The 19,519-nt window shown below is 40.8% G+C and overlaps 1 protein-coding gene across 2 annotated transcripts in view; it reads left to right on the forward strand.

Moving 5' to 3' along the window:
• Positions 1-268: 268 nt before the first annotated feature.
• Positions 269-19,519, forward strand: part of LOC149310653 (calpain-2 catalytic subunit) — a 58,840-nt gene continuing 39,589 nt past the window's right edge. For both annotated transcript variants that reach the window (XM_089529398.1, XM_089529399.1), the window contains exons 1-4: positions 269-518; positions 5,760-5,829; positions 15,419-15,537; positions 17,653-17,786. In XM_089529398.1, the coding sequence (XP_089385524.1) occupies positions 282-518; positions 5,760-5,829; positions 15,419-15,537; positions 17,653-17,786 (560 nt within the window). In that variant the 5' untranslated portion in view covers positions 269-281. The remainder of the gene's footprint in view (positions 519-5,759; positions 5,830-15,418; positions 15,538-17,652; positions 17,787-19,519) is intronic.

Below are 19,519 nucleotides of genomic sequence, written 5' to 3' on the forward strand. Positions count from 1 at the left end.
CAGGGAAGGCCCTGGTCACCTGGATCTTCCAGGGAAAATGGAAGATACTACAAAACAAAAGCTACAAATGCTCAAAATGGAGGGCCCTTTGGACTCCCTCCTGGGCAGAAGGCTGAATGGAAGGGAGGGCGCGGGTGACTCCCCCTCCCTCCCCGCCCAGCTGGAGCTGACCATCCCAGGCCCTCCGGGGAAGGCTGCTGCTGCTGCTGCAGACAGTGCTCCTCCAGGCGGGAGAGACTCCTGGGGCTCCCTCTTCCCTCTTCTTCTCCTGCGGAGGGAGCATGTCGGGCCTGGCAGCCAAAGTGGCCAAGGAGCGGGCGGCGGCGCAGGGGCTGGGCTCCAAGCAGAAGGCGCTGCAGCACTCGGGCCAGGACTTCCAGGCGCTGCGGGAGCGCTGTCTGGAGGCAGGCAGCCTCTTCCAGGACCCGGCCTTCCCCGCCGCCGCCGCCTCCCTGGGCTTCAAGGAACTGGGGCCAGGCTCCGCCAAGACCCAGGGCATCCTCTGGAAGAGGCCCACGGTAGGAGCGCCCAGGGCCCACGCCCCACCCAGGCAGCCAGGGAATTCTGGGAATTCTAGCTTGTGAGATAGTTAGCCTTCTCTGTCAGAGGGCTCTGGTGCTACAATTCCCAGAATTCCCTAGCACTGAGCCGGGGCAGTTAAAGTGGTCTCAAACTGGATCATTGCTACTTTGTGCTTTGGACTCATGAGATTTGTAGTTGTGTGAGGTATTTAGCCTCCCTTGTCACAGAGCTCTGGTGCCACTCCACCAAACTACAGGTTAAAGTGCTATTAACAGGGTATTAAAGTGGTATTAACAGGGTATTGTTGTTGCTGTGTGCCTTCAAGACATTGGGACCTATGGTGAACCTATCACGGGGTTTTCTTGGCAAGTTTCTTCAGAAGGGGTTTGCCATTGCCTTCCTTTGAAGCTGAGAGAGTGTGACATCATGCCCAAAGTCACCCAGTGGGTTTTATGGCTGAGCTGGGAATTGAACCCTGGTCTCCATAAATGTAGTCCCACACTGAATAGCGGTGCTGAACCGTGGTTCAGTCTCACTGTGTTAGTTCTGGCCCATGACAGTGGAAAAAGCAAAAAGGGAAGTGGAGGAGAATGAAAAATCTCACCAGGCCTGTTGAACATTGTTGTTCTTGTTGTTGTTGTTGTTGTTGTGTGCCTTCAAGTCGTTTCTGATTTACGGTGACTCTAAGGGAAACGTATGGGTTGGGGGGGTCAGGTTTCTGCAGAGGGGGTTGCCATTGCCATCCTCTGAGGCTGAGAGAGTGTGACTTCCCCAAAGCCACCCACTGGTTAACCACGGCTGGGTGGGGATTCGAACCCTGGTCCCCACAATCAGTCCAACACTCAAACCACTCTTGTCTGTTGTTTATTTCTGTGCCTATAGGCAGCCAAGTTCTCTCAGTGTTGTGTAGCTTTTTAAAACTCTGAACTGTGTATAGGAGGCACAGCAGGGCGGAAATGAAGCCGGAAGCATGTCCCCTTCTGTACAGGTCCAGAACTTGGAAATGTTACTTTTTGAACCATTACTCCTCAAATCCCTAGCCAGCATCTTATTTCCCAGCACTGTACTGGCTTCTTCCAGATATGTTGGACTACAAGCTCCATCATCCACTGGGATGGAGAAACACACTCTGTGCTTATTAGGCAGTGGCTTCTGCAAGATGTTTTGGAAGCAGGATATCTTATCAAGAACTGAAGATGTTTTTCTGGCTTGACCGCTTTCAGGAGAAAACACTGCAAAATATTCACATTGGTCTTTACAGGAAAAGTTCAGGTGCCTAAAAGAGGAGAAGTCAATGGGTAAAGTATCCCATCTGCCCACATAATGTAGACATAACAAGCCCATTTTACAGATTGAAAATCTGATAATGAGGTAACTACACACAAGTATCTCTTGTTATGTGTGCAACACAGCCTTTTCCAGAGCAACTAGAGAAAAATCAAATTCATAATTGCTCCTAGGAACAGGAGTATGGATTTGATTTTCCTGTAGTTGCTCTGGAAAAGGCTGTGTGACCCATCGCACATTTCTGGCAGAAAACATACGACATACTTGCCATGGAGATGCAACAGAAAACAGTTTCCCCTTTCTATGGTAAGAACATTTTTTATTGCCATTCCTCTAGAATGATATAGTACAGTACTTGCAGCAAGGAGCAGCCGGTGTAATATGACTATTCCCAGTCTAGCCTATAAAATTCCTGTTGTTATTAATCTGAGTTTACTGATGAGAGAGAAAAGGTTCCAAATAGGTGAACTGTACTTTACCACTATAAAGTTATTGCACTGTGGCTTGCTTATTCCTTGAAGATGCATAGAATTGAGCTGTGCGCTGCATGCCGGAAAACTCTTGCACTTTTCTGAATACCATACACATGTGCTTTGTTTATTTCTTGGGGAAATGTCCAGACTGGTAAGTGTTATACCTGGTCCCATAATAGAATCTAAATAAAATGGCTGGGCAAAGGGTTGCTCGATGAGGGAAGATGGTTTTGGTAACACCTCTCTTTGGTGAGTGTGCCATACTCTAGTTAACTTCTCTTTTTGTAGTAAACTTGCATAGTTTGTGTCTATTCAACCAGCAAGTGGAGGCAATCCTGTATACCTGCCTCATGTTCCACACCTTTCCACTCCATTTTGAAATAGTCTTGTTTTGTATTTTCAGGCGAAGCATTAGGTTATATGCCTGTTTCCCGTTTTTCACTTCCTCTTGCTTCCTTCTTACATTAGGCTAGGAACAAGGCTCTTGAAATGATACCAGACTCCAATTCCCATCAGCCCTGCCCAGCTTAGTAAATGCTCAGGAACAATGGGAGTTCTAGTCCAACAGTATCTAAAGCACCAGAGGTTCCACTGCTGTAATTGTATATGATTATTTGTTAAAAGTATTATTGATTGCTCTTCTGTCCACCAGGGCTTCCTTCGCATACTGGCATCCATGCTCTTCTTGAGATGCTCTGCTTGGTAAACTTCCTCCACATCCATTTCATGTCTATGCTTTGCCAAACATAAATAAATAAAAATGCAGCTATTTATGTGCTTGAAACATTCATATACAAAGCAAGAGAGCTTATTTCCTGTGTGATACAGTTGTCTTGAGAAAAAAAGTGGAATTACTTGACTCAGTATTCTCAGTAACTTCTAAACAGAATCAGGGACACATGGGGGGGCTTTGGGTACTACTGCCCCCAGAATCCCCTGGCACAGTGATGCTTGGAGTTGCCATCCAAAATAATAATAATATTTCCATGCTCTGAGGAAAGTGTATACGGTAGATTCTTGAGAGCAGAAGTCAGCCAAGCTGCCAGAACTGCATCAATACACTCTTTGAAGATGGAAAGTCAGTTGAGAAAAGTGGAGACTACTGTCTATTCAAGGAACTGGACTCAGACAGTTAGTACTGTACAAAGTTTATTTTGCTTCATGCCTTGCGTAAGGGCAGAGTGTTCACATTTCTGATGAGTAAATTCCCAAAAAACCTGCCAGATTTTCCTAGCAGTTCAGAAAACTCACAGTGAAAAAAGGGCACCACCTTTTGTCAGACCAAAAAAGAGGAATAAAGCCATGTAGGTCACAGTCAGTTAAGGTCATTTTAACTAAATAGGGTCGCATATCAGTGGGCTTGGGTTACTCAGGATTTGAAGAGGGGAAACATAGCTTCCTTGGGGATGCTGGCAGTTGTAGTCCAGAGAGTAATTTAGCCTATGTCTTGAAAAATAAGAGGGAGAAGATTTCCCCCATACACACTAAATAAGGACAAATATTGCCCTTCAAAGTGATTATAGATTCCTTTCCATTCCTTCTCCTGCTAGGTATTGTTTCCTAACTGTCAGGTAACATTTTGTGCCCACTAAGTGCACTCTGATCCCATTGGATTGCTTTGGAGGGTCCTACCCATTCCCCAGTTGTTTTTCCCTGCAAAGACTTTTGTATGTCTGTGGCTTTGCTGTTTCTCCAAGCCTTCCAATACCTCCCATTTATGTATGGGTGGTACTGCTTTGGCTACATAAGAGATGAGACTGAAAATAAGCAGGAATGATGTTTCTTTCCATGCCATGAAGAACTGTTCAGTCTAATGATGGCACAAGAGCAGGCAAGAGGTTTTTTTCCCCTGATCAGTTTCTTTGATCAGCAGCAGATCAGTGTTTCTATTATGTACAATTCTTAAAAGATCTTACATATGTCAGTTCATTTGTATATGATGTTTTGACTTGATCGTGTCCTCTCTTTTTGTTGATTCACTAAAAGTGGAGAATAATAAAAGAATACCAGTAATTAAAGCTACCATCTCTGGGCAACATAAGCTGAAACATTTAAGGGGCAATTTTAACTAATCTTCCAAAATGTGCTGAACATGAAACAATAAAAGACTTCCATTGGGGAAGTTTTTTTATTATGGGCACACTAACCACAAATAATAATATAATAATAACTTATTTATTTATAGCCTGCCCAATCACAAGGAATCCGGGCAGGTTACAATAGTAAGCAAATAAGATCTGAAGAAAAAACATGGAAGACCAATGTAGAAGATATTTGAGTACGTAACAGAAAAAGACAGACACCCATTTGGTAATAGCATTCTTCACTGCTTCACAGTGGAAAGGAACTTCAGAAGTATGTGAAATTAAAGGCTTTCACAGCCAGCATCCATAATTTTTGTAGGGTTTGGGTTGTGTTCTGGAAGAATTGATCCATTTTCTGCTGGGAAAACCCCTGACCCTGGGAGAGGTTCATTTGCATGTGCTGAGTCTTGATTTTGGCGTTTTTCAGGACTGGTAGCCAAATGGCCGCATAGACCAAAAAACTCACAAAAAACTTCAGAAGTAGTTGACCTTTATAAACTACTGAACAGAAACTTGTGTTGTATAACAGGTGTTATCACACCATATTAATTGTCTTATCTGTTGTCATTATGTTTATGTTATCACAAACAATTTTAATTGCCAATATTAAATAATATATTTGTCACTGTCAGCATGGTATGGCGTTTTGAGTGTTGGACTAGGACACTGGGAGAATAAGGTTCAAATCTCTGCTCTGCCATGGAAATCCACTGAGTGACCTTGGGCAAGTCACATTCTCAGCATCTGAGGAAAGCAAGGGCAAAGCAAATCTATCACAGGGTTTTCTTGGCAGAATTTGAGGTTCGCTTTAAGGCTGCCATAAGTCCAAATTGACTTGAAGGCACACAACAGCAGCACTGTCAAAACGTTCTGTGTCTAATTCTATTCTCATTCCACAGTCAACTTTCCACCACACAAGATGTATACAGTACTCTATGTGTACTAGAACCTTTAAAATTATTCACCAAGCACGCAAGAAGGTGGTTTGTAGTGCACAAAAGCTCATGCTGTTAGTCTTAAAAGCACCACACAATTTGGATTTAGTTTGGACTCTGTAAAAAGGGAACAGAGGATAGTAATTCCAAATAAGAGTTAGTATAGAAGCAACTAAGATTGCTGTCTGACTCAGCAGGAGATAGGATCAGGCAATTCCCTTTTAAATCTACAGTCTTGAACATGGGTGGTCTTAAGTCACATCAATTTTGGTGAGATTTAATCAGACTCAGCCTAGCTGTGTGCAGAATTGTAGGCATTATATTTCATGAAGGCAGACAAGACACCAACTATCCATAGAGTGGCATGTACTGATACCAATGTTACCATCAGGGATTAGTCTGGACTGTATCTATCTTTAAATAAAATATGTTATATCTCTTATTTCATCCCTTACCAGGAGTTATGTTCCAATCCTCAGTTTATTGTTGGGGGAGCCACTCGTACTGATATCTGCCAAGGAGCTTTAGGTAAGATGGTACTGTGTGTCACACCATTTTGTGGAGGCCCTCTTACTGTGAAATCTGTATTGTGTAAATATTGTTCTTCCTCTAAGCAATGTTCTCTTCTTCTATGATATATATATATAAATACACACACACACACACTCCAAATTGTTCACTACCTTTCATGGAGTATTATTTGTGCTATTGTTGTTGACATTAATTGTGGTTTAGAGAGCTGATAATGCACACAGAGGATCTGTCTGTAAGCTTGAATTGTTTGTGAGCAATCCCTTTTGTTCTGAAGGATGCTGAGCATTAAGTTGCTATAGAAAGTGCTTTCTGTTTTTTCAGCTTATTATCTGGAAAGATTTTTAATGTGTAGGTTGCAAGTTCAATTGCTGTTTGGTTTAGTAAATTTAATATTCAGTGCCTTTCCATCCCTGCATCTGCTGGAATAGGATCCCTTAATAATTTTAATATGATAATAATTTCTTCTTTTTGGCTGCTGTTGATAAACTTGGGCGCGTTACAGACCGCCCCTTTGAGGCGGCCTGTAGGCGCTGCTTTCCCCGGTGTATTGGGGCCTCAGCTGTTACAACGGCAGCCGCTGAGGCCCCAATCCGCCGCTTTCCAGGCTGTGGGGAAGCGGCAAAAGGCCCCTTCCCCGCAGCCTGGAAAGGGGTGTCCTTGGGGCTTCAAGCCCCAAGGACACCCCGCGGTGGCGGGGAGGAGGAGAAAGGGGCCGCTTGGCCCCTTTCTCCCTTGCGTCGCTGGGCGCAACCGTCTGAAGGCTGCGCCCAGCGACGCAAAGCAGGAAGGAGCTCTGAAACGGAGCTCCTTCCAGGGTCGCGCGAAGGGCGCCGTGGCGCGGCCCCAATATGTCACAACCGTGCGGCCTCGTTTGGAGGCGGCGTGGTCGTGACGTATTGATGGCGGTGGCCGTGTGGAACGGCCACCGCCATTTTGTGCGTGCAGAGCGCGTACTAGAGTTGGGGTGCGGAAGCACCGCCCCTTCCTAACCCTAGTACGCGCTCTGCGCGTACTATATGGCCCGTTTGTAATGGGCCATAGTGACTTTTCTTGCAGTAAAATCCTATGTATGTTTGTTCAAAGTAAGTCCCATTGTGTTGAGCAGTACTTACAGCCTAGAAAGTTTGTTTTTAGTAACATTAGAGTTTAATGCTAATATTGGACCACTTATAATGGATTGATTGTCTTTTATTAGTATGGTTGCTAGTATAGCCTAAAAATACAGGAGTGTTAGGAAATCCCTGGCCATCAAATAAGTCTGGCCTATAATAACCTCACCCTTTTCCCCTTGATAATTGTGCCACTTCCTTGGAAAACTCTTGCAAAATAGGTAGATATCACCCTCTTTTTGTAAGTTTTTAACATCACCTTTAAAAATGTATTTGATTGTGTAAGTGTTGTAAATTAAACAGCTGTGGGTTTTAGTTTTCTAAGTACAAAATACCAAATCAAATTAATCAGGAGAAAACAAGTGAAGCAGCACTTCCAATGTATTAGTTACCAGTCTTGCAAGAAGGGGTGTCCTGGGCAAGTAGGCCAAACTTGACACAGTCAGTTTTTAACAGGACACAAGAGTAACCATGTGCATCTTGCCCTTAGTGGATATAAGGTTGGGTATAGATGTTTCAATAAGTAAAACTAAATTTATTTATTTATTTATTTATTTATTTATTTATTGGATTTATATCCCACCTTTCTCCCCAAATGGTATTCAAAACGAAAATGAAATGAATGAAAATATTTCTTTAGCACTGTTGTTTCCTAGCAACTGGTATTCTCAGGCATACTGGAAGTAACATAAAACCATCAGGATTGGTAGCCATTATGAGCCTTATTTTCCATGCATTTGTTCAGTCTTCTTTTAAAGCTACCCAAGCTATGACTAAACTCAAAACTGTCTTAAGCCCAAAACAGATGGGCATGAACTCTTAGTTTCTCTGGATATGACCACTGTTTGCCATACTGTAGGGAGATTTGTGATGTGGGCAGTTTTAAAGATGATAAATACGTGGAAAGGGATAAAAACTCCCTAAAAATCTAGTCAGGGGCCTTAACCCAGTGATAGGAGCACCTGCTGTACATCCAAATGTACCCAGGTTCAGTAGCTCCACCAGCACCAAGTAAGGTAGAGGAAGAATGCTACCTGAAACCTTGCAGAGCTCCTACGAATCAGTATCACCAATACAGAGCTGGATGGAACAGAGTTCTGGTTCTGTATGAGGCATATAGTGGACTTTCTAGGACCTTTTAACCTAAACCCTAATATGGTTGTGAATGATTTTATGCTTCTGAAACTCTTTGGGGACTGCATGAATTGCTAAGAATGTCTCCTTCAAAAGCAGTGGAAATCTACTTCTGGTTTATGGAAGCAGGCATTTTAAATGTTAAGCCACACAAGGGGCCCACCAAACTTTTTAAAAAGTGATGAGCTGCTCCTAGAGGCTCCTAGAAGAGGCAATTCATCTTTTAGAAGTGTAGAAAGGCGGTCCAAGAAGCCTGCAGGGGACATGGAGACCCTGGGGTCACATTTTACTCCCCGCCCCCACTCCTAATCCAGAAGTACACAAAATTACCTATCAGGCTAAAATGATTGCCTTTGTCAAGAGCATGATTTTGCTTTTGTTACATCATGTGTAAAACACGCCTACAGATGGTGGGTAATATCTGATGTCAGATGGTAGAGATCATCTCTGATTTTATATCAAGAATTGTACCTTGTATCAACAATTGTATTTTACTCTATTGTCTTACTTATTTAGTCTATTTGTTCTAATTTTATTTTATTTTATTTATTTTATTTTATTTTATACTGGCCAGTGACCGAAATAAAGATGATGATGGTGAGCATGATTTTGCATTCACAAAACAAAGTTGTAACAACTCTCCAAGCTCATGAATCTGTTTTACTAGAAAGCATCTTAAGTTTTAAGAGCCCTAAGGAAGAATATTTGACACTTCCTTCAGTTTCCTCATTGCTGCTTGAATATCTACTAGAAAAGTTCAGTTACGAAATTCTCAGGCACTTGCTTTTTCTGGTATGATTCATTGGTGAAGATATGACAACAATACTCATGGCAAGTGAGCAATTGTATGCACCAATTGCACAAGAGTGTAATAACTCATTTGTTTTTTCAATGCACTTTTAAAACTTAAAATCAGATACATTATTTTACAAGAGGTTAGATAAAGATGGCATCAGCCATTTGATCAAATCATAAAAAGCTTAAGCAAGCAATCAGAATGGGCTATCACATGAAACCACAACCCATACACATGCACATTTTAAAAGAATAATTATTTTTTTCACCTTACATGATAACAGTTTTCAGTCTTGGCCATAGAGTAGTCAGTCCTAATGGCACAGCTAGGAACAACACCATTATTGCCAGCCCTCCAGCTTTTTTTCTAAGCAGAGGATAAAGTTCTAGCAATCCCAAAACAGCTGCAGTGGCAAAGTATTCCGCCCATGTTTCTCTGTAGTTCTCCTAGTCTGTATGTCATAATGATAATGTTTTTGGTATTCCATTGGTGTAGCAGAACATCTGCCGCCCTAACCCTACATATGGCCACTCAGCAAGCAGGTCTTGAATATAATATTGTTCTGTAAGCCATCTATTGAAATAAATGTTCTTTACTTATTCAGATTTATTTTTCTTGTAAGATCTTAGTGAGATGTAAATATTTTAAAAAAATAAACAAACTAATTTTTTTCTTTGGATCATATCCATTGATAGTTCAGGGAAGAAGGAGCCCTGGTGGCGCAGTGGTTAAATGCCTGTACTGCAGCCATTCACTCAAAACCACAAGGTTGCGAGTTCAAGACCAGCAAAAGGGCCCAAGCTTGACTCAGGCTTGCATCCTTCCGAGGTCGCTAAAATGAGTACCCAGACTGTTGGGGGCAAATTAGCTTACTTGCTAATTAGCTTACTTGATGTTCACCGCTATGATCTTTGGAATAGCGGTATATAAATAAAACAAATTATTATTATTATTATTATTAAGAAAGAGTAAGAACATTTGGATCCATAAAATTGATATTAAATTGTTTAAAAGATGTATGCTTTGGGGATTTGTTATTAATCAGATCTATTTAAATCAGGGGTGGATAGGTTGTAGCCTTCCAGATATGGTTGTACTGCAATTCCCATCTTCCCTTATCATTAGACTTTGTGGGTGGGCTGGTGAGAGTTGCAGTCCAACATCTCAAGGACCACAGGTTGACACTCTCTTGATTTAAACTATGTACAGTACATTTAAAAACAATCCTTGTTGATATGTGGAAATTCACTGATGCCCTTCTGTTCCAGCAGAGTTTTCCACGTTTATGGTTTTGCCAGTTGTGAGTCAGGGAAGCTCTGAAGACTGACTCTGTCTTCAAGAATGAAATGCTTTGCCACTAACCAGTGCTGCAGGATGTGAGACAGTGTACACTCTGTTCACGTACTGGTTGGTTCATGACATGCACAAACACAAATTTGTTGAATTTTTTAAAATGAAAAGTAAAATAAGCTCAGTATTTTAAGATTCAATAAACATGACTCTTGTCAAGGTCAGAATTCTGACCAAAGTTACATACAAATAAATCTCACTAGCACATCAAAAAGTTTCAAGATGTCTTGCTGTAAAAATACTGGACAGGTCTAGAAAATCTGAGCAGTGGTTTACAGAGGAATGCAGTGTTTGTCCTTCTTTGCAAAATGTCTTGGAAGTAGGGTTGCCATGATTCTCTACTAAAAACCGGGACAAAATGTAAGACAAAATTTAGACCAAAATATAGGACAATTGTAGGACAAAATTTAGCCCAAAATGTAGGACATTTAAGGTCCTCCATTTTTTAAATGTCCTACATTTTGGGCTAAATTTTATCCTACAATTGTCCTATATTTTGGTCTACATTTTGTCCTACATTTTGTCCCGTTTTTTAGTAGAGAATTATGGCAACCCTACTTGGAAGGGCAAGTTAGATCAGTCAACTTCCAGTCTTTGCCATTATCGCTGAGCAGCAACTCAACAAAGGAATAGTGGGTCCAGTTCAACTGTTGCCTGTATGCCCAAGCTTGGCCAAATATAAAGTGGCTGCACTGGTACAATGACCATTACACCTTTAGTAACTGCTTACGGGTTGCTAAGTATATACCAAAGTTCCTTCCACCTTCCTCAGTGATGAGTGTTAGTGGGACACTGGAAATAATGGCTGACATTCTGTTCATGAATTTACCTGTTCTGATTCATGCCATCACAGTTCACTTTTATGGTTGTTGAGCATGTCAGAGGTCTCTTCCAACTACAATAACCAAAGGTTTCCCCAAACCTTTGAAGCAGTGCAGCCCCCCAGTGAAACCATTTCCATGTTACTGGAGAATGGATGGTTGAGGGAGAAGAGGCCCAGCTTTTCCAGTAGCTCTTTAGGTGCTGGTTGCAGCACATCCAACTACTGGAAAAGAGCTGGGCATCTCTCCACTCTCCAGCAACACAGACTAGGTCTTGTTGGGTTATGGGTTGTACTGCTTAACAGGTTGGTTTTGTGGGACTAGTATTGGGAAATGTTGCTACCATGTAGTCAGCTTATTGATCTGTTGTTCCTCCAACCTTTTCCAGTCTGCCTTGAACTGAGTCAAAGAATGGTAGGGGGGCAAACAGACAATAGTAATCAAATAACAAGTGGATGTAATAATCCAATTACTAATGTTGTAGCTAAGTGAAATCAGATATTAAGTCTGGTGATAATACCCTGAAGTTTGGTAGAAATACCAACTTTTCTTAAACCATCTCTAGCCCTTCCATTCTTTCTACTAGGCAAAGCTTTCAGTGCATGTGTGCCAATATCATTTAATTCTGAGTCCTCACAGGCCCATGTCTCTTGAAGCAATAATATATCAAATTTGGCAATATAATTAATAAAGGAAGGTTCTGAACATTTGGTCCAGCCAACCAGCAATATTCCAATAAAGAAAAGTAAGCTGGAAGTTTTGCTGGGACAAATGTCAATCAAATGTTTGGGAAACATCTCTAAATGTGGGATTTCCCAGGCTTTAGTTTTCATTAAGTGCAGTTATTGTTCCCATTCCACTAAGCTGGCATCATTTCACAGCACCTTCAGGTTGCACATGTGCAGAAGTCATAAGCTTGCCTTCCTGCTGTGGTTGAATCAAGGAGGTTTGTACTGGGACTGATGAGTGTGTAGTAACCAGAGAGGAGGTTGGTTGCCCTTTGGTTAAGGGAAGTAAAGAATCCTGGGAATGCTGTTTTAATCCTTGCAATTTCAGTTGTCTCCACAGCTACATCAGGTTACACTTGGCCTTCAGTAGACATTGTAAATCCTGGCCTTGATGCCACCTAGCATTTGCAGGAAAATCTACAGATTACTGTAAACACCATATTAGAAAGAGCAAAAGAAGCTGCACTTGAGAGCAAACTAGATATTATTTTTTAAAAAGAAAATCAATAGATGCAATGGATAAAAGCTCAGCTGCTTCGATCAGTATGTGCATTAGACTGTTCCACTTCAAAGCCCACAGTAGGATACAGGGGGAAATGAATGTATATATTCTTAACAGCAGTGGTCTTATCAATTCCCTTCTCCCCCTACCCAGCGCCACTTAAAAATATTACAGCTACAAACAAGATCAGTGAGTAAAATGACAGAGACTCACAGCATGGCAACACAGTGTAATTTAAAAAAAAGCATACACGAGTTTTTTTATTATGCAAATCTGCCATCAAAATTTAGAGGGAGAACACCAGATTATATTAAAGGTCATTGCTGTGATACCATGGCAACAGCCTTTGAAAATATATATATAAATATTGAATATACTTCCTTTGTGTCATAACCATTGTTTCCTTTCCTTGGCTACAATGACTCACCAATGAGATTTATAGGAATATTTCACTAACCATGTATCAATGAAATATACACATTGATATAACCATATTACAGTTTGGGTATGTGTGTATGATAAGCTACAAATGAGTGTGCATGATCTGTCCTGAAAAAGTAGTAGGTCACTTCCAGCTTGAGAAAAAGATGCTTCAGAATTAATACAGGAAACTTGGCCCTCCTACCTCTAGTGTATATTGTTTTGAGGTGGTTGAATGAAGGAGCCATTTGGATGGGCCAAATGATATTGTTATTTCAAGTACAAGTTCTTCAGAGAATGAATAAGTGGGAACAACATTAATTGCCTTTCCCTGTATGGTTCCTCTATCCAAATTTGTGGAATTCCCTCCCGCAATGGACTTGGTTCTTTGCTCCCTTTTTGTTGACAGGCAAAGACCTTTTTATTTAGCCGTTAGTGAGACAAAGGGGTGTTTTTATCTTCTGATTAGGTTTTAAATGTGTTTTAAATTAATGTTCTGACAAGATGGTTTGTTTAATGGCTTTTTAAAATTGATTAATTAAAGTATTAATTTTATATTATTAGATTTTTAATAATATTTTATTTTAATCCATATTGTAAACCACCTTGTGTCCCATATATCAGGAGAAAGGCTGAATTCCAATATAAATAAATAAATAAATAAATAAAGACCTCCATGTTTTCTGGCAGCATTGGGTGTTCTAAGGCAGATGAGCCAAACAATATGCTGATTTTTATTTTAATTTGGTGTGCCAAGGGAACTTAGGGATCCCCTGAGGGGCTTCCAGTCTTGGCCTACAGAAAAGAACTAGCATTAACATATTTCCAGTTCAATGGAATCATCTCTTTTCTTGTTCCCATGATATCTCTGAGCATTTGGGCTAATTTTCCATCATTCCCTCCCAGAAAGACTGAATTACTATGCAGTAAGACAAGAGAAGCAGGAACAGTTCAAAGGAAAATGTGTGCCTGGACTCAGGAGTAAGCAGAAAAGCAGTCTAGTGAAGACGTCAGGCAATATTACAAGAGTGAGAGCTAGCCTGATGTAGTGGTTTGAATGTTGGACTATGTGGAGAACAGGGTTCGAATCCCAGCTAGAACATAGAAACCCACTGGGTGGCCTTGGACAAGTCACACTCTCTCAGCTTCAGAAGATGGCAATGGCACACACACACACACACACGAACAAATCGTGCTAAGAAAACCTCATGATAGGTTCGCCTTAAGGTTGCCATAAGTCGGAAACTACTTGAAGGCATATAAGAAAAAGGATATAGCCATAGTGAGCTACAAACTGACAATTTTAGTATAATTCAACTATCCTACCTCTTTCTGAGGCATCAACAGTGTCCTGATCCTGAACAGGAATTGGTTCTTGTTTTCTTATGCTGAGCTGCACTATTTGAGTGTTGGACTAGGATCCTGAGAGACCAGAGTTCAATTCAGCATTTGTCCATGGAAACTCACTGGGTGATCTTGGGAGGTCACATTCTCTCCACCTCAGAAAAAGGTACTGGCAGACTACCTCTGAACAAACACTGCCAAGAAAACATGGTGATAGGTTTGCATTAGAGTCACCATAAGTCAGAAATGACTCAAGGTCACATAACAATACATGTTTTCTGTATACCACAATCTGCAGCTCACCTTCTCTTTCATACTTGATCTCTAATAACATGCGACCTGTATTAAGGTGCAAAAAATACTTTTTGTTGTACACAAAGAAAACATTGAATAGGTTAGTCTATAGTTTCTATTAAAAGAAAGGAAAAGAAAATTACAGTGAAGTAGCATTGTTTGCAGCCATGAAATATGGCTTGGCATATTATTACATTATTTGTCTCTGGCCTCAGCCAGTTCAAATCACTGCATACATGCCCTGGAGCACAAACAACATTCCACTCTCGGCATGAAGTACAATTTGCACGAAAGTTGACAGCATAGCAAATAACTCCTCTTGTCTAAGCAGCTGAGCACAGGAAAGTAAACTCAAGTGTCTCAATCCAGTGATTTTTGTCTCTGTGGAGTGCATGCTGTATTCAGGAGTAGAATTATTTAATTGAATCACATGGGACCAGAAGGATACTAAGATTTTGCTGGATATACCACTAGAGCAGGTGACTTCAGGATGCTGTGGCAATGTTGGGGTGTGTGTGGTGATGCAGGTTATATGTTGTAAGCATTTCCCATCACTGCAGTTTCATTGGCTCCCTCTGTGTGTGAATGGCTCTTGACTGGAACTCTGTCGGAAGGGAGGCAATACTCACTAAGCAGCCTTTTCAGCTGCTACTCTGCTGGTGTTTTGGTAGCATTATATCTCTTCTTGTGAAATGATAATATAGGATTACTCTGGCCTTTCAGTGTGTGCGCATATGTATATGTGCTTTCCAGTAACCTGTAGACTTAAGCGAACCTCATGAGGTTCATAGCGTTTTCTTAGATAATAACTATTCAGAGGTGGTTTGCCATTGAAAGGCAGCCCCAGCACCTGATATTCCCTGATGGCCTCCCAGCTACTAATCAACCCTAAGCCTGTGTAGCTTCCAAGACCACATAGGATTTGGTGTCTTCAGGATATTTAGATTCCTAGTCTGGCCTGGACTTGTCTTAATGCTTCTTATAGGCATTGGTGAGTCTTAAAAGTGAACCATTTCCATCTGGTTATTTATTTACTAGTATGAAAGACTAATGGAGAAAGATTTTGTTTGTTCTTGTTTCAATAGGAGACTGCTGGCTTCTGGCTGCCATTGCTTCCCTCACACTAAATGAAGAAATTTTGGCTAGAGTTGTTCCCAGTGATCAAAGCTTCCAGGACAGATATGCAGGGATCTTCCATTTCCAGGTACTACAGATGCTTGCTTTCTCTCTTTTGCAGATGCAAACATTGTTAGAATGTGCAGAATAAGGCCCTCTCAAACAAATATCCTGCCTTTCTCCTTATGTAGAACCCAAGGCTGCCCTTATTGTTATTCCTGAAAATTTATACAATTATTGTTTATGATTAATAATTAGGTACTTACTGTTGAAAAATCATTATGAGTAACTAGTTGTTTTAACTAGTTCTGAGATCTTTAAAATAAGTACAAGGGCTTCTCTTTCTGGGACAAGAATTGCAAGCAAGCTGAAGTATTCATTTATATTCGTAAAATGTATAAACTCTATCTGAAGTGAAAAAATGCTGAAGGCAGTGATTGATTGATTGATTGATTGATTGATTGATTGGTGGCCTGTGATAATATCCAAGCTGCACATTTGCCTGGAGGTACTATTCCTATGCCAAAGGTGACTTAGCAAGTTGAAAGGATCCTCTGTGGCCAAGTTATGAAACTTCCTCTTTATCCACCTTCTTGTCACCTAAGAAGAAGAATGGATTTAATAGTTCCAAATCAAATCACTCAAATCATGTGACCCAATGAAGCAGGGGACAAGAGAAGAGAAAAGTGGGACTGGTGCAGAGAGGTAGGTAAGAAGTGCCCACACTGAAGGAGTACTAAGGTGTTTGCTACAGCTCATCCAATATAATAATATACAAATCATTTATTATCCTTTATTATTGATTTATTTCAAAATCAGAAAATAATTGGTGATATTAGAGGAAGGGAAGTGCAAAAGGCTGCAATCCCCCCCCCCCCCGCCATGCAGAAAGATTTGAACAACTTCCATACTGGGCCATAAAGGGGGGCACAATCCTTCAGTAATAAAAGCCCTGACATTCTGAAAGAAGCATGACAGCCTGAGGATTTTTGCTAAGCAAACACCCTTCACCATGTCAGGGATTTGAAGGGTTAAAACACAGCACACAGGGAAATGCTTGATGTGTGTGTGTTTGGCCATGAGCATTCAGCAGAAGGACAAGGTTGATTAGCACAGCTGATGCTCATTGGCTCAAGGACACTTTAGTGTCTAGGTGCACGTAGCCATGGATGATGAAACCATGTGTCTGGATTGCACAGGGGACATTTGTCATGGTTACACACAGGAACTCACTGGGTTTGGGAGACCACATGGTCTGGAGTCTATATAAACCCAGGGGTTGCAAGTGATAGCTTGTGGGTTTGTAGTAGGAGTTGGTTTGGTATGGTTTGGAGTTTTGGAGATCTGTATTTGTATTATAGCACTGTGAATAAAGAGCACTTCGGGAGACTTTGCTTCTCTGGTGGTTTATCAGTAGAAGTCTTGCATCGCTTTGCTGAGTGTCCCCGGAGGTTCCTGCATTGCTTCAGTTCCTGGAAGACATCCAGTTGCTGTTATCTCAATTGCTTTTGGAGCCACGCTTCTGCTTCTAAAATTGCTAGCTCTGCTACAAAGGTCTGATTTAACCCCAGGACTCGTTTGAGTTGCTGATAGTGGTTGTTGGACCCCAGCAGTTGCGCTGACACACCACACATTCTGTTTGTTAGCCTTCCCCCGCATGTACACACACACCTCTGTTCCATTTTCCTGCTGCTTTTCTATTGTCTTGCAGCTTAGAACAAAAATCCAGCACAAAGCCAAATGATGCACTTCCTGAATCATATAATTCTTCTAAGGTCTGCTGCCTTATTGTATCTGGCAGAGAGACAGCCCCTAACATCATCCCCTAACAAACTATGACTGCCTAAAATAACTAATTCATTAAAATGTGGGAATATGACACTTGAAATCTATAAAAATGGCTATGTTGATGGAAATTCTAACAAAATGATAAATTAATGGATTAATTAACTATTGTTCTCATGGTCTTATCTAAACTGCTTTTTTTACCCTATGAGTAAGGTGGCATGCTTATGAAATGCAGAAAAAATCTCTCTAAAAACCTAACTCAAGTACTCTTGAAATATAAAGTTACCCAATTTGCTTCAGAATTGGGCATTTCCAACCTTTTTTTTTTTTTTACTGTAGTTAAGAGTATATCTCCAATACAATTAATTTATTATAGATGGGATTGTTTTCTTTTTTTTTTTTTTTTTCCTTTCAGTTTTGGCAATATGGCGAGTGGACAGATGTGGTTGTTGATGACAGGCTGCCAACCAAAAATGGGGAACTTCTTTTTGTTCACTCAGCAGAGGGGACTGAGTTCTGGAGTGCTCTGTTGGAGAAGGCCTATGCCAAGTAAGTGGAGACATTAAAATTACTCTACTTAATACAATATAAAGTAGCTTTGTGGATTTATTTGTTAGTTTGGTTTGGTTTTGACATTGCCATCTTTGCTCCAAATTAAAACAAGAACTACTGAAGTAGTCAGAATAATAAAATGGTTTTATAATATAGATTATTATCTAGCTATAAACATAACAGCAGCCTATTGAGTGCCTCTCAACATTTTAACAAGGGAAGCTGACTGTGGGTGGTCAAAGTGGTGAAAAGAGACAAGGAACATTGCAATGCAAAAAGCAATAATGCAGAAGAACCACAAACAGGACTTCTTGTTTGTTTAGCAGCTGTAGGAAAGCCTTTGAACAGTCTCAAAGGTGCTACAAGATCTTTCTACATAGGGATTAGGAATGTCAGTCTTCCCCTGCATGCTGCTTTCTTGATTAGAATTTCCCCTGAAACTATTTGTCCCACAAAGCAAAAGATACAGGTACCCGTATGGAACTATACATCATTATCTCATGGAGCAAATAGCTGTGGGGCATTGGAAACCACCATTCCCCGCCCCAGCACTGAAATCCCCTCCCCAGCCACATTCTCCCACCATCATCAAATTTTGGTTGTTAAGCAGTTATTGTACTTAAATATACATTTTCACAAGCAGGTTTTTCCTGTTGGCAGCATGTTGTTATTGATGGTGGTGGTTAGAGCTGTGAAATGGCAATGCAACCATGGGCTATGTGTTGCCATCCCAATATAAATGTTTGAAATAAAAAAAGAAATGCATCACAGAATCATCCTAAACCTTCCAATCCCACTCTCACTGGAGTGTGATTAGGCACTGCTCATGCTTTTCATTCAGCCCTACTGTCACTGACTGTAACTGTCAAATATGAGGCTTCTCTTTTTTAACATTTTTTTAAAAAAACATTATAAGTAAATAACTATATACAAAATATACCTCAACAACAAAGCAAAATAAAACCATTTATCTCACAGCTTTGAATTGTGTTGCGGGTCTCCTTCTTGGGTTCTGTTCAGTGTACGTGGTCATTTTAAAGTACAGTGCTGTCTTTGTGTAAATCTAGTCCAGAATGTCCAACCAAAGGTTCAGATGAGATGGAGGTTGTCTTCTCTTGTTTCTGTTTTGGTTTATAAAGTCAATGAGTGGGAACCATTTGTCTATTAAGGTCCTGATTTTGCTTGTCCTGCATAACTTGCCATTCTGTCAGACCGTTTATCAAGTAGCCACGGGTCCCATAGGTTTTCCCACCACATATCTAAAGATACCTCCTGTGTTTTCCAGCATCTGGCAATTTCTACACAGACTGCTGTAATGAGGAAATCTATGAGGTTTTTATGTTTCAAATTTGAGTTTGTGTCTACATATATTGATAACAAAAGCATTTCTGGATATAATTTTACTTCTTGGTTGGTAATCAGTGAAATTTGTTCAAGTACCAATTGCCAAAATGTGTTTATTTGGGGCAGTCTAGCCACAAATATGTGGTTTAGAAACCTCATATTTCAATGTTACAGTCAGTGGCAGTTAGGGGTGAATGAACAGCTGGGGTGATAGGAGTCATAGGCCCTTATCACACGAGGGGTTTTGCAGCTCAGATCCGGAGTCACTCCTGGTCCAACCATGCGAATTCACATTAAAACATGATGTATTATCACACGTGATTGCTTTCTATGGGGGGTCGTTCTGAGGCAGATCCACAGTCAATTCGAAGTGACTCCTCATTTTT

Source organism: Sceloporus occidentalis, unplaced genomic scaffold (genome assembly GCF_023333645.1).
Source record: "Sceloporus occidentalis isolate IW3139 unplaced genomic scaffold, rSceOcc1.0.p SCAF_6, whole genome shotgun sequence".
NCBI lineage: Eukaryota > Metazoa > Chordata > Lepidosauria > Squamata > Phrynosomatidae > Sceloporus > Sceloporus occidentalis.